The sequence below is a fragment of the Balearica regulorum genome, chromosome 3, assembly GCF_011004875.1.
Source record: "Balearica regulorum gibbericeps isolate bBalReg1 chromosome 3, bBalReg1.pri, whole genome shotgun sequence".
NCBI lineage: Eukaryota > Metazoa > Chordata > Aves > Gruiformes > Gruidae > Balearica > Balearica regulorum.
In genome coordinates, this window is record NC_046186.1 from 12,692,104 (window position 1) to 12,706,276 (window position 14,173).

Consider the following 14,173-nt stretch of genomic DNA (forward strand, 5'->3'; position numbering starts at 1 on the left):
GCAAGACTTCTGTCTCAGCAACCTGCAGCTCAGGTTTTGAGGCAATCCTACATCACCTTCCAGCATCGTGTCCTACGTACAACAGCAGCCCTCACTCTCCCTCCCTCGCTCCGTCTTCCTCTCGCACCCCGTGCCACCATACTCTGGCGAGGAAGAAATTTTGCTGTTTTTTTCTTGTTTATAAAGACCCTGAGCGTGCCGGGGCATGTGTTCCAGGTGGGGTCTATGCCCGCTTGACACTGTTGAGGAGCTCCGTCAGTTCGCTGATGTACTTGATGGTGTACTTCAGGGTTTGTATTTTGGTGAGGGGCTGTCCCCTCTGGCTGTAGATGGGGGGCAGGTAGTTGCGCAGGGTGTGGAGCGCATCGGCCAGGGTCCTCATCCGCAGCTTCTCCCTCTCGCTGGCCTTCCTCCTGCGCTGGGCGGACATCCTCACCTTGGTGCCCTTGGGCAGCCGAGCCTGCCCGGGGCTGGGCAGGTAGGCGGGGGGGAAGTCCACCAGGCTGTAGCCCACCAGGCTGCCGCCACCGCTGCCGTAGGGGGTCTCCGCCGCCGGCGGACAAGGGGACGAGGAGTAGGATTCGAAGGAGGGCGTCGGGGATAAGCTGTGTGGAGACGAGACGGGATGCAGCTCGAAAGACCCGGCGGCGCTTTTCCAGTCCCAGGATGATAAGCAGACGGAGTGCTCTGAACCCAAAGCGTCTTCCATGTTTATCAACGTCTCGTGCAATTTATCCATGCTGGAGGAGTGCTCGGGAGAAGCAATGCCCTCTGCCCGCCAGCAAAGGCTGCAGCCGCCGGCTGCCGAGACCTTTTTATGATGGAGGGAGGAAAGTGACAGAGTGGGAACGCGGGTTTGGCGAGAGGAGTTCAAAGGAGCGCCACAAGTGCTAAGATGGAAAATGAACTCCTGATGTGCTAGTTTCTTCTCAGTGATAATTATCAACCTTCAGCTAAAAAGCCTTTAAGCTAACAGGCAACAGCAAGAAAGGAGGAAAAAAAGATTATCTTCTTGCAACTAAACCAATTAAGGCTGCGCATCCACGTTTAACATTGCGCTAGGGGGATAAGTGGTGAGAGAGGAAAAAGAAAATTGACCGTTTTAAAAAACAATTTACAGATGTAGAATTTAAAGACAACGACTGCTAACACAAACCCTGAATTTAAGCCATTGAGCTTTTATTTCTCTGTAACCAAAGGCAATGGCACTACAGCAGTGATGATTTGATCAGTGCTGGCTGCTGCTGAAGTAGTTTCTCATTATCTGCATCTTAATTGTGAAAGTCAAAAATGGTTTGTTTGGTTTTGTGTGTGTTACAGCTCTGTGGATTTCTCTTCTCAGGAGATTGCAACTTCTCTCTGGATTGCTTTGGTTTGCAACCTGCAGTCTGTAGATTCATTTGCTGTTTTAAATCATGACTGGGAAATAAAAAAGGAAATCAGTAATTGTAAACAAAGGCAAAGTCCCATTTTAAAAAAAGAAATAGGAAAATGTAATTAAAAAAAAAAAAAGTCTAGGAAATACAATACACAGTGTATAAACTTTGGGCCCAGACAAATGTTTTAGAAACTTAATTCAAAGTAATATATAGGTTATATGCGTGTAAGAGAAGACTAGAAGCTGCTTCTGTAAAATTTTCTACCTCTAGGAATCCATTCTTTTGCCAAAAAAAACCCCTTTTCCAGCCCTGACTCAATGCAACAGTGAAATTATACGTTAGGCAGTTCAAGTGAAAATGTATATCCTATAAATTAATAGCATTAATAATGAGCACTTTTCATCTCTAGGCTTCAGAACAGCTTACAATGATGATTAATGGCCTCTATTACTCTGGGGAAATGGATAAGCAGAGGCAAGGAGTAACTTGCCCAAAATCACACAGCAAATCATTAGGAGAGCCAGGAAAACTGTCCAAAACTTCTGAGTTCTGCAGTTCTACTGAGCAGCTCGGCTGCCAGCCATGAGTTCGTATCAGCCCATAACAGAAGCAAAATCTAATACATAATGCAAGAGGGGGAGAAAGAGTGCTAACCTGGAGGAAAAAGAAAAGTAGAATTTATTTTAGAGATTCCTTCTTTGTAACAATCTCTGTGTGCACCATAATCTACTCTGAAAAAGGGGGAAATGAACAGCACAGAGCTGAAGCAAGCTAAGCTTTCTGGACCACACCGTTTCTTCCTGGCTGTGAAACCCTCAGTACAGCCACCCAGAAAAAAAAAACCCAAAAAACCAAAAAAAAACAAAAAACCCCTCCGAAACAACAACCCGAGACTCATCATAGTCACTAGAAATGCTCTTCTGAATTTTTGTGAGTTTGAGATCAAAACATCAGGAAGCTGCTTGTGGGAGATTCACTGATTTTATGCTGAGATGAATAAGAAAGAAACAGAAAGTGAAGGATTTTAGCATTTCCACCCAGGCTGAGACAGTTTGGCCATGATGGCATCTACCCCACGCAGAAACTCAGGGCACCGAGTTCACCACAGTCAGGATTGCTTTGGGATTTATGGTTACCCGATCGTATCCTGAGCTCTCCTTTACTCCTTCTTTAAGGAAAATGAGCTGAAACAGTCCTAAGAATCACAAAATCAACTACAAATTAAAATTAAGACAATATGAACAACATATTTGCTGCGACTTCAGTGAACTGAATGAGTTTCATTGAGCACCAGGCCAGTGATCACAAGGCCACAAGTTAGACGTAAGGTCTCATTTAGCATAAACAGGGGACTTGTTTTTGTCTCAGTTAAAATCTCTCTCCCACTCCTTTTTTCTTTTGCTCCCCATATTTGTGTTTATAGTGCCTTTTCCATTTGACATGGACCCTGCTCTTATTTTGTGTCTTTCCCTTTTTTTGATAAACACAACAATTAAAAGTCTACAAATAATAGACAAAAATCAGGAGGGGGAGGTGGAAGAGGAAGAACTTCTATCAGGGTGTGCCAAGAAAAAGGAGCTTGCAAATATATATATGTGTGTGTGTGTATATAAATATATTAAAAATACACATTGAGGATATATATAAAAATTGTTCTGCTCAGCAGTTTTGATTTTGGAATCAAATTATAATTAAATGCAGTCAAATTTAGGAGCAGAAATTTCAACAAGTCACTTTGCTGACTATAAACAATGCATGCTGTCAGTTAATTTATATCTCTAATCTACGGGTAAATCATAGAAAGTGTTGCTCAGACCCCAACAGGGAAAAGATTTTGTGTATGTCCAAGATATCATTGCTGTAAATGACAGGTGAACACAGTCAGATTTCATCTCTGTATTCTAATACATAGGAATTGGGATGAGATTAGTCAGGGAAGAGTAATGCAAATTATAGCAATAGCTATATCTTTTCTTATATCGTTTGAGTTTAGAGCGACCAAGGCAGGATATCAGAGTATGTGGACAACTGCTCTGGTTACATGAAAAAGTCGCTGAATCTTATAAGCTTATAAATAATACAGGGTTAGTGATCATACTTGAAAACTGTCTTGCAGTTGTGCATCCTGTTTTTCAATTTTGAGAAATAACCTCCCATTTGTACCCACAGCCCCCAGGTTCCCAAAACGTACTCGCGTGAAGCGTGCCTCAGTGTCGGCCCAACTGAGAAGTTACGTGAGGTCTCTCTCCACAGTCCCTGTATGATCCATAGCCTCTGTAAGTCAACAGTCTCAGGGTACTTCTTAGCTGTTCGTGGATTAGTTAGTTTTGGATAGCACTGTGTTTCCACCCACAAGTACGAGAATCCTCAGGTAGGAAATTATCTTGCAAAGTAGAGACAATTATAACAGGCAGAAATTACTGGAAATGGTAGAACAGTTCACAGTCCTGTTTTATTGCAGGGCTTTAAAAAGTACCATCCAGAGGACAGCATGGCTACATGATGGTTATTTTTCTATGCCCTATGACTGTTTGATGAAGACCTAAGGAAGTCTAGTCTTTCAGGTGGCACCTTCCTAGAAAGTAAATCCGGGGTGGGGGGGGGAAAGTCTTTGCAATCTTTATTTTATTTTACCTTTCACAAATTTTAGGTATTCCTTTTTTTGTCTGTCAGTAACGTCAAAACATTGAAGGGTAGTGAGATATGAGGCTAACACCAGTGAAATACAAACTGACACTTAAAAAATGATAAGGAATTTTCTGCTTGACTGATATTTCTGATTTTCAGTTCAGTAATGTATTCTGCAATATAAAGGCTAACATCTCAATCTTCAGCTCCTTTAAAATGAAAGATTCCCTGCTCGTATTTCTGAATTCATTACAGAAGGGAGGAGAAGCATGAATGCATGGAAGGAGCAAAAGTTTTGTCATTTAAAAACCCCAAACATCCATGGAATAGAAACTTTTTAGAGCTTCCATATGTGTCTGATTCAGGTTTTAAATTTGAAATAAGTCCAGATAATTGCTGTCATTCACAAGTATGGTAGATAAATGCATTTTTTGTGTAAGGTTATTTAAAGAACGATCTACATTTTTTTTCTAGAATATATTTTCACCAACCGGTGAGTTTGGTAGGAGAAGCAGACAAAACAATAAGTAAAAAATCATATCAGATGGGAAAAATGCAAGCTGAAACAGAGTAAAAATGGATAAATGTGTTTCAACAGCACTAATCCCATAACAGTCAGCTTCCTTTACAATTAGGACAGAAGTCCAGTCTTATTTTATTGACAAGAAGCAGATCATACCAATATCCTTGTAGTGCGCTTGGACAATAAAGCCTCATCTTGCAGTTTGTACCATGAAAAAATATCTGTCCCCCAAAAGCTTTTAATGTCACTTCACCTCTTACTTAACAAGAGGTTTCCCAAGCATTAGCTGCTCCGCCGCCCACTCACCGCGGAGGTGGCTGTCACCATCCTGCTTTGGAGAGGCACGGATGAGGGGTCAATCGCCTATATATAAAACGTGGAGCGAGCAGCTGCAGGTCTCACTAACTTCAGCAGACGCAGCAGGTGTTCAACACTTCTGAGAAATCGCGTTGAACACCTCGGTTTATGCCCAAGCTGGCAATAAAGGAAGGAAAGGATCCACCACATTTGTTATCCAGAGTCACATTAGCCACCAGACGATGCTTCTCTCCTTTTTAAGGCTTTCGCTCCATTCAGATAGATGCATTCTTTTTAAATGAGTGCACTTTGAGCTTTTTTTTCTACATGTGGAAGATAGTTTAATCTGTGTCCTATCTCGACTGAAATAAACACGACTTCTAGGTAAGCAAGCTGGTCAATAAATACAGACTTTTTTTTTTTTTTTTTTTTTAAGGTCAATATGCCAAAGAATACGGAAGAACATCCAGCTATAAATCCCAGAGGGAAAGAAGGCAGCAAAAGAACCAAGACTGATCCAGGACTGTTCAGCCCTGTGGAAGGGAGCCCACAACCCTTACTATAATTAATGAAAACCACGTGTAAATTGGATGTCTAATTGTTATTACTACCTTTGGCCAAACAAACCTCTGGCTAGCACAAGAGAAAATGTCTTCCTTTGTATTAAGACCAGAAATAGGCTAGTTCTAGTGTTGTTAAAAAATCCTACCATAAACATTTAAAACCTTTAATGTTCTCAAGGACGTAACTCCAAAATGCCAAACTGAGAGTCTGCTCATGGAGAAGAAACAATCAAGTGAGTATCATTGATTTCACCAGGGCTTGGCATAGTGACAAGCATCTCTCTGGCATTGCCCTGGCAGGATCAGGACCCCTCTATTTGCTTTACATCCTCAAATGTAAGTATTTGATCCTCTAAATAGTGGCAGTCTCCATCGACTGACAAGTGACATCAGCTCCGCAATTCATTTAAAACATCTGATCTCCAAGCAACTGGCTTCCCAGATGAAAAGGCCTACGTGTGGAATTTACACCTACCCACCTTTTAAGTAGGGAGTTTATTACCTAGTGGTTTTCAGCTGATATTTAGGAATGTCTTTTTAATACCCCTGTTAACAGAAGTTGAAAGGAGGTTCGACTGTGTGGTTGGTCTTTAATGTCTACTCGCTACTTCAGCCAGAAGGAAAGGGCAAAGCTGGGGGTGGAATGAGAGCCTAACGAGGTTTATTTTGCTCAGAAAATGAAAAGTAACAGATATTATAACATTAATAGAAGCTGTTTCAGTAGGAAAACTCCATTATCATTTATTGCAGCTTCACTGCAGCAGCTTTCACATTTGGTTTCAAAAAAATTTTGTCTACTGTAATGAAGTTGATGTGTTTCAGCTTTTCATGGGAGAGGTGGAGGGTTACCTGTTGCAAATATTTCAAGATCATCAGCAATGCCTCCTTTTCTACCCAAAAGCATGCATTGAAATTTAATAAATTATACAGTACAATATAGTTTATCTCCAAGTGTTTCTTTTACGCTCCCCATGAACAGCTTCATGATTGCTTTTGCCATGTGTGCTTGTGGTTTTACAGGACTTTTTAAAAAAACTAGGACAGCACCTAAGGGTCCCAGAGGAAGTTCAAGGTCTGTACTCTTGCTTTCCTGCTATTACAGTGGTCTTTCGTGCCTTGTGCTCTACATGGTCCATTTTGCAGCATGATGAATTTTCCAAAACCAGGTAAATCTTACAAGAAATTCCAATAGCCAGGAAAATTGCATTAAATCTCAGTTGTGACTATCTCCAGCTGGGCTGCACAGCTGAAGCTGGGTGTTTGTGAAGGGAGCTATTTTTCAATTGCCGTGATTACATTTCAGCTCAGGCTGTTCCTTTTCATCCAGCAAACCTCCTCATCAGTATCTACTCATCTCTTCCTCCTCCGTGTCCTAGCACTGATGTGCAGAATTGCCGCGTGCTGCTAATAGAAACCATGTTTCATCGCGGTGCTAAATGAAGTCATGCTCTGGGCACAGCCTGCGGTTCAGTTTAATAATTATAAAATGGATCAATAGTCTGGGTAAGAGACAACATACAAGTGTTCGATTACAAATTTTATTTAGCTCTTACATATTTCACATTCTGAAATAAAGTGCAGCATGCCTGTTCAAGCCACCTTTCACAAGCACGTGGTTAACCCGCGGGTGAGGACCATTGATTTTAAACTGCAATCATAAATTTCTAGGCAAGTTGCTAAATCTTAATTTTAATCACATTCAATCCCACAAAAAACAAGTCTGTCCTTCAGTCTACAGATGAACATGAATGGCATATTAAGTTGGGGTTTGTTTTTTTTTTGCATTTGCTCTGAATGCTTCCAAGAATTTTGCCTAACAAATTAAACTCAGTGTTCTAACAATCCCATGAATACATTTGAGTGAAATAGTTCCCAATGTTTTACAGGTAAACTTTGCACATACAGCAGGTTTTCAGATTATATGAAATTGAGGGGAAGTGGTTAATATATTGCGGGGCAGAGCTGCCATTCAGAGGGACCTGGCTAGGCTGGAGAAATGATCCGGGAGCAGCTTTGGGAGGTGCAAGGAAAGCAAATGCGAACCCCTACGCCGGGTGGGATCATCCCACGCAGCGGCACAGGCTTGGGGTGCCTGGCCAGGAGGCAGCTTCTTAGAAAAAGACCTGGGGAACCTGGTGGGTTGACTGGCCGGAGCAAGTCCAGAGAAGGGTCACCAAGCTGGCCAGGGGGCTGGCGGACATCATGTACAGAAAGAGGTCCAGAGAGGTGGGTCTGTCCCGTCTGGAGACGAGAAGGCTCAGGGGAGACCTTACTGCTGCCTGCAACTACCTGATGGGAGAGGGGAAAGGAGAGCAACCAAACTCTTCACTGAGATTCACAGTGGAAGAAAGAGACAACGAGCACAAGAGACAACTCAAGTTCTGAGTCTTACAAGCCTTTGACCTTCCCATGATTCATTTATAGGTTTCCCACTGTACTTCTGGTGATACAAGTGACCGATATTTTTCCCGCCTGGTTATATTTTGGACAGTTGTGTTTGGGTGACAAGGACATGGCGCAGAGGACTGTATTCTCCACCACTGAAGACCCTGCTCCCTTTCTTTGTCTCATGATCAGCTTTTATTTTCCACCGCTTCTCAATTTTTCTACCTCTAGCTTGTCCCATCAATGTCTAAACATTATTTCTTTTACTCTTTCCCTATATTTTCTTTTCCTTTTTTTTTAAAGGCTTCATGTATTTGATTTTCAGCCTCTTTCTCATTCTTTTTTTGTGCTTCTTGATACTTGCAGTAGAACACGATGCCTTTTTTAACATTCCCTGCCCATATAAATCATACATCTCTATCTGCTCAGTTGCATGGATAAAGTTAATGTTAGAAGTAGGAAACATTTAATTATCCACTTGAAACAGGCTTTTCAGGAAGTCCAAAGCACAGCACAGGTTATCAAATAAATAGTTACAGTATAGTTACAGTATATAGTTATAGATGGGGGCTCAGTTAAGGTTGTAAAGTTGCAAGAAGTCATTGACTTAAGGCCACCGTTGTTTAGAAAACTCTTATATTATTTTCATTTCTATTTTTGAAACACACGAGAGAGCAAAAAAACGTAAACTCCTACCAGGAAAACTTAGGTATGGGACAGTAAGTCAAGCTTATAAATCTATGAGGTCAAACAAAGAGAAGGTAAAAATGTAAAACTAGTGGGGGAAAAGGGATTATTAATCAAATGGTTAGCTTGCCTTCACTCTGAGAGCCCATGTAACTGTATGCTGCTGGCCACCCCGTCACCCTGATGAGGCACAGACATCTGGTTTGCACCCTGCCTATGTTCCTGCTTAGTTAAGGGTAATTGGTATGTGTAAAATCAGCGCATGCATGAATAAGCAGGTAGATCTTACAACAGTGGGGATGCAAATCTTGAGGGCAGCTGGTCCTGGCTAAAATTCTGCTCTCTTAGGGTCCGGTTTGTTGCAAACCAGGGAGAACAGGAAAGTGCTGCCCAGAGAAGCAGCACAGTCACATGGATGGGAAATCAGGTTACAAATGTCCTGTTCTCAGCCCTGCTGCTGACACGCATGATCATAGAGACCCCCATCTTCTGCTCCTGCTCCCCCACATCTCTCCCTACTTACAGATTCTGTAAGGGGAGGGATTACGTCTCTGCGAGATTTTTCTATGTGATGCCCACTGCAGTGGTCAATTTAAAGCTCGTGATGCTGTACTATTACAAAATACTGTAGAAAATGGAGACAGTATCAGAAAACAATTAAATCTAAATTCTCCAGGTAATATGGCTTTAAATCAGTTGAGCCCCCAGAGAAGTGATTTCTAAAGTAAATACTGGCAAATGGATTGCAGTAAAAAAAAAAAAAAAAAAAGAAACTTCCATTTTCCTGACATTGACCTGCCCTGTCAGGCTGGGACGCACATTCATCAGTCTCCTGCTCTTATCTGGTATCTGACATACATACATACTCTGTGATGAGTTGAAAGCAAAGAAACACAGATGGATAGTGCTCTCTTTTGAAGAACAAAATGTATCAGGAACCAAATTTTCAAGTACATTCAAGGTGAGGTTAACTCTTAGATTGAAGGAGCATCTTTTAAAAGAGAGGGAAGAAAAAAAAAAAAACAACCCACTATTAATGTGCATATAAAGTAAGCTAACATTTACATAGTCCCTGCTACTTTCATTATACTTCAGACAATGGCTAATCAATACTCATTACATAGCTTTAAAAAGGCTGAGTATTCCAGGGTGGTCCCAAATAGAACATACAGCCTGAAGGCAGCTATTTGGTCAGACACCTCCGTCCTTGGTTTTCCTGAGATCAGACAGACAGGCTGTCCTCCTCCAAGGAACCTAGCAAGCCTTGTCTTCTTTCAGAGGAAAAGCTCATTTGGGAGAAATATCATTTGTTCACGGCACAGGAAGGAAATTCATGCAGGTATTTTTTAATTAGTGAACCCAGCTTACCTTAGGAATCAAGTCTGAGATAAGAATGAAATGAGCCTCTGTCTCACAGACCTGGAATTAGCCATTATCATCCAGCAGAGAAATCAGCTGGTTATATTAAATTTTAGACAATCATGAGGGATACAGTAGTCCTGCTTCAAAGATTCAGCTATGATCCTCCTGAATCCTCTGACTCCTTACTTATTTTGGGATCAAATAGTAAACATTAAGAACATCCTTTATATATTCTAGATTGTATGCTTGATTTTGTCCACACATGTTCATGGTGTCAGTAGCACCCTGATTTTTTTTCAAGGCTTTCTCTTCTAGCCCAAAGACAGCTCTTCTGCCCAGGGAGTTAATTTCTTTCTGTTTTTTTCATTTTTTTTTCTTTTTGTGTGTGTGTTTTTTGGTTTGTTTTTTTTTAATTGGTTTGGGGTTTTTTGTTTGGTTGTTGTTGTTGTTGGGTTTTTTGGTTTTTGGGGTTTTTTTTTAATAACAAAGCAAAGATTTAAATAATATTTCAGAAATGACTCCTTGGCTGTCACAGTCTTTTCTCAAGTTCACTTGGTGCCAAAATTCTTGAAGTGTCCTACAGTGAGAAGTTCCATTTCAACAATAAATTCAAACCTACAGAAGAAGCCAACCTTTACGGCTCAGTGGGCTTTACATCAGACTCTGTATTCCTTTAAAATCTCCCATGAGGACTTTCTCTAACTTAAAAGAAACTCTAATGAAAGAAGTTCAAATGTATTTTGTCTTGTGTTATATAAAGGCCACTCAAATTCAGCAACAGAAAATTTTCTGGACACAAATTGTATACTTATATATTCTAGGGTACCTCTTCAGAGAGACTCTCAGAGCTGCTTTTGCTCCTAGGTCTTCCACCTGGTAAAACGTGCATGTAGGTGTCCAACCAGGGGTACAATCACTGGAGGGAAAAGATCAAAGGCCTATAAATGTGTCAAACTTTCAAATGCAAATCACCTGCCATAGCACTGCTGAGAACAAATCCTTCATTATCACTATTCTGTGAAAGGCCTAAATTAGCCTGAATTGGCTGAAAAGAACAAGGAAAAGAAAGTCATTTATCTTCCTGTGAGTTTTATTACCTTTAGATTTATTTGGCTAATGGTCCAATAGCCCACTAATCAGAATATCTGCATAACAAATTCTTCAAATGATCCAAAAATAAAATATGTGATCACCTAATGTTGCTATTAGAGTTAAACTGAGCTCTGTGACAATAGGTTATTAAAAGAGTCCTTACAATAAGCCACTCTTTATAATTGCCAAACTATGAGCTACTGTGATTTATGTACTAACCATTATCAACTGGCTTCTTAGCTTGAATTACATTTAGGGGAATTTTTTAATGTGCACTTCCTAACTGTGTGTTATCCAGATGATAGATGCTATACTCATCCTTATTTTAGGCTGACATTCTGAAAACAGAATTACTTTCTTAAAAGGTGTTATGTCTTGGGGTTTTTATAGATAGTTTCAGTATCGTAGTAGAATATTTGATTGATCTAATTGACTGGAAGAGCAAGAGTTAAAAAAACAAATTGCATTAATCTTTATTTATAAGGGGAAATCCTGGCACTCTGTTTTGTTAACTGAACAACTGCAGAGAGGTTTTGTTAAGTGAGCTTTACTGGCATCTTCGAAAGAGGATTCGCCTTGATCAGAAAGCTCTGAGTCAGGATGGTGGAGGGGTTGTCTGAGGGGAGCTGACTGGGGACCCTGAGCTCAGCATCTTCAGGTGTCCGTGGCTGGGTCTGGGGAGACTCCCCACAACATCTGTGTTGGAAACTTTTATTTGCACCAGGGACACTTTGTACCTCACTGGCTCTTCTGTTGCTCAACATTCTGATATATCCCCCCTCTGAAACATTTGGCCCTGCACAGTCACCTATTATATTCTGAATTATATGATCGGTTAAATACATTATATAAACTAGGGTCTTTTTCCCAGGGGCAAGCAACAAGGTTATGTGAGTTCATACAAGAAGGCTATACAAGGTTACATAGATACCTCCCCGCGTGTCACGCCAGGGGAACCCTGCAGCTTTGAAAGCTTTTCCCCGTACACTGTCACGTCAAAGTGGTTCCAAATCTTGCGTTTCTGTTGTAAGAGTGGCCTGGCAGTTGGTAAGACATTTATGATGCCAATATAGTCATTTTTTCTGTGTCTCTAATTCATGGCCTCCCAGCACAAAACGTTTGGGTTTGGTTTATTTACAAGAAAGAAAAAAAGAAAAAAAAAACCTCAAAACTTGATTTGTTGGTATTTTACAAGCTAAATATGCTATCACTAAGATGTTGCAAGATCCACACTCCTATTATTGCAAGAAATATAATTTTCTTGAACAAATTTTTCAGTTCTGTGTACAAACTCAAGCACCTCAAGACCCACATGCCCCTTTCCACACAGTTATGTTCTTCAGCTTATCAGTGCGGGGAGAGGAATGTCCTCAGTGGCAGGCTATAGATAACAGAACAAGAAAAGCACTAGTGGCTTTTTAAAAATTATTTATGAAATCTGCTAGGCTGCTATATGGAAATCAAGCAACTATTATGGGATACCATCCAGCCCACCTTCCCAACCACTAACACCAGAGACTGCAATGTGGAAGGTGCTGGATAGGGGTTTTTCTGGAAAACAGAACCAGACTTTTCAACTGAAAAAAAACCCCAAAAAACAAACCAAAAAATATCAATGTGATTCCTGCTTTTTTCCTACGTTATATCTCAGAACCTCTTAACCATGTGTGTTTTCTTATGGTAAAGCCAAAAAGAATATTCATAAAACAGGACAACAGAGTAACACATTCTATGAACTTTTATGATTAGCATACTAACCACCATAACAGTTGGCAATTGACAGTAATACTGGGAGAAAACAGAAAAATGCAACTAATATAACTGTCCCAGTGCCATAGAGTCATCTATGAACTGCTAATTGCCCACTCCTTCAGCAGCATGTCATATGAAAGATGCTGTCTATCCCAGCAGTGTCTTCCTGGGTCATACTGAGATATCCGCCCTGTAACTAATTAGAAGAAAATAGACCATCTCCCATATTTCTAACTGGCAGGTCTTATTTGGTAAAGATGTCATTCAACAATCACAAAATCTAGCAGCATGTTAGTCTGGATGAAAAGTCGAACACAGCTCCTGTACAGCAGGAGTGCACATGGCTGTAACTCCTGAAGCCCTTTGGTCCATCAAAGTCCAGGCTTTGGGGAATCTGAGCCCCAGCACAGGGCTGTTTTCCACCCAGCTGCAGATCAAGCAGCAAATTCAGTTCACCAGTGCAAAAGATGCAAAGAAAATGTCTACAAGACATCGCAGTGAGCTGAGTGACTGAGGCTTAAAGGCTAAAGCTGCTCTGAGACCTGGAATTCACGTTGGACTGGAAGGCAGCCTGAATTTGACCTGAAATGAGGCCCCAAATTTCATGGGTTTGCAGGAGACCAAACTTGGACAGTTTCTAGGGTTTGTGCTATCACTTCCATCCGTTATCTGTGATGTGGTATCACTGCCAGGGCAGCACTGGGATGTCGGGAGAAGACAGTACGTAAGGGTTCATCTGGTAAATTTGCCCGCAGACTTATTCAAAGCCAACCACGCTCAGAGGTCCTCCCCCCGTGTCCTACAGAATACCCACAGCGCGCTGCAGATCCAACCTTTGCCGAGAACGCTTGGTAGGACAACTAACTTGGCTTCGAGCTTGGATGGGGAGGCGCTCTAGCAGAGCAAACTGCATTTTAAAATAAGATATTAAAATAAAATAAAATAAATGGTAACAGCTACTTCTACACTATCTTGGCATTAAAAATATCCCTGGTTAGCTTCTTTTCTTTCTTTACATTTTAGTCAGGCAGGTAATTCACTTTAAATATCCATCAGGTGGAATTTCAGTATAGGTAGCTGTTTTCACGGAGCAAAATTTTCGAAGGTATGTCCCTTTTCCAGCTGTCTTGGAAGTGACAGAATCTCTCCAACTCCATCAGGGGAAATGGGGGTGGGGGATGGAGACAAGGCTTGGGTTTAAAGAACTTTTAAAGTTTGATATGTGATTAATCTTATTAAGTTAAGTTCAGTACTGATAGTAGCTACGATGCAGCATACATGAGCAAGACAACTGTGCAAAGAGTGGTTCTGTCACCCATCGTAATTTTGTTTTCTTGAAAAAGTTAAAGTGTTTTGTTTCCTGAAGGAAAAAGTGCTGAATCTAGCACTGAGTTCACTGTTTTGTCAGTAGCACTTAGGTTTATAACAACTCTCAATAATATTCTAACCGCAGTTTCCTTTTATCTGCTGATATAGTACGGCAGGGTCTGACACCTTTTTAGACA

The 14,173-nt window shown here is 41.0% G+C and overlaps 1 protein-coding gene across 1 annotated transcript; it reads right to left on the bottom strand.

The window, feature by feature from the left end:
* Positions 1-223: 223 nt before the first annotated feature.
* Positions 224-739, bottom strand: MSGN1 (mesogenin 1). The gene has a single exon (XM_010303651.2). The coding sequence runs from the start codon at positions 737-739 to the stop codon at positions 224-226; it is 516 nt and encodes a 171-aa protein (XP_010301953.2).
* Between the last annotated feature and the right edge of the window lie 13,434 nt (positions 740-14,173).

What these genes read in the sequence shown, in the direction of transcription:
- MSGN1 (XM_010303651.2), bottom strand. Translation starts at nt 739, where the DNA reads ATGGATAAATTGCACGAGACGTTGATAAACATGGAAGACGCTTTGGGT.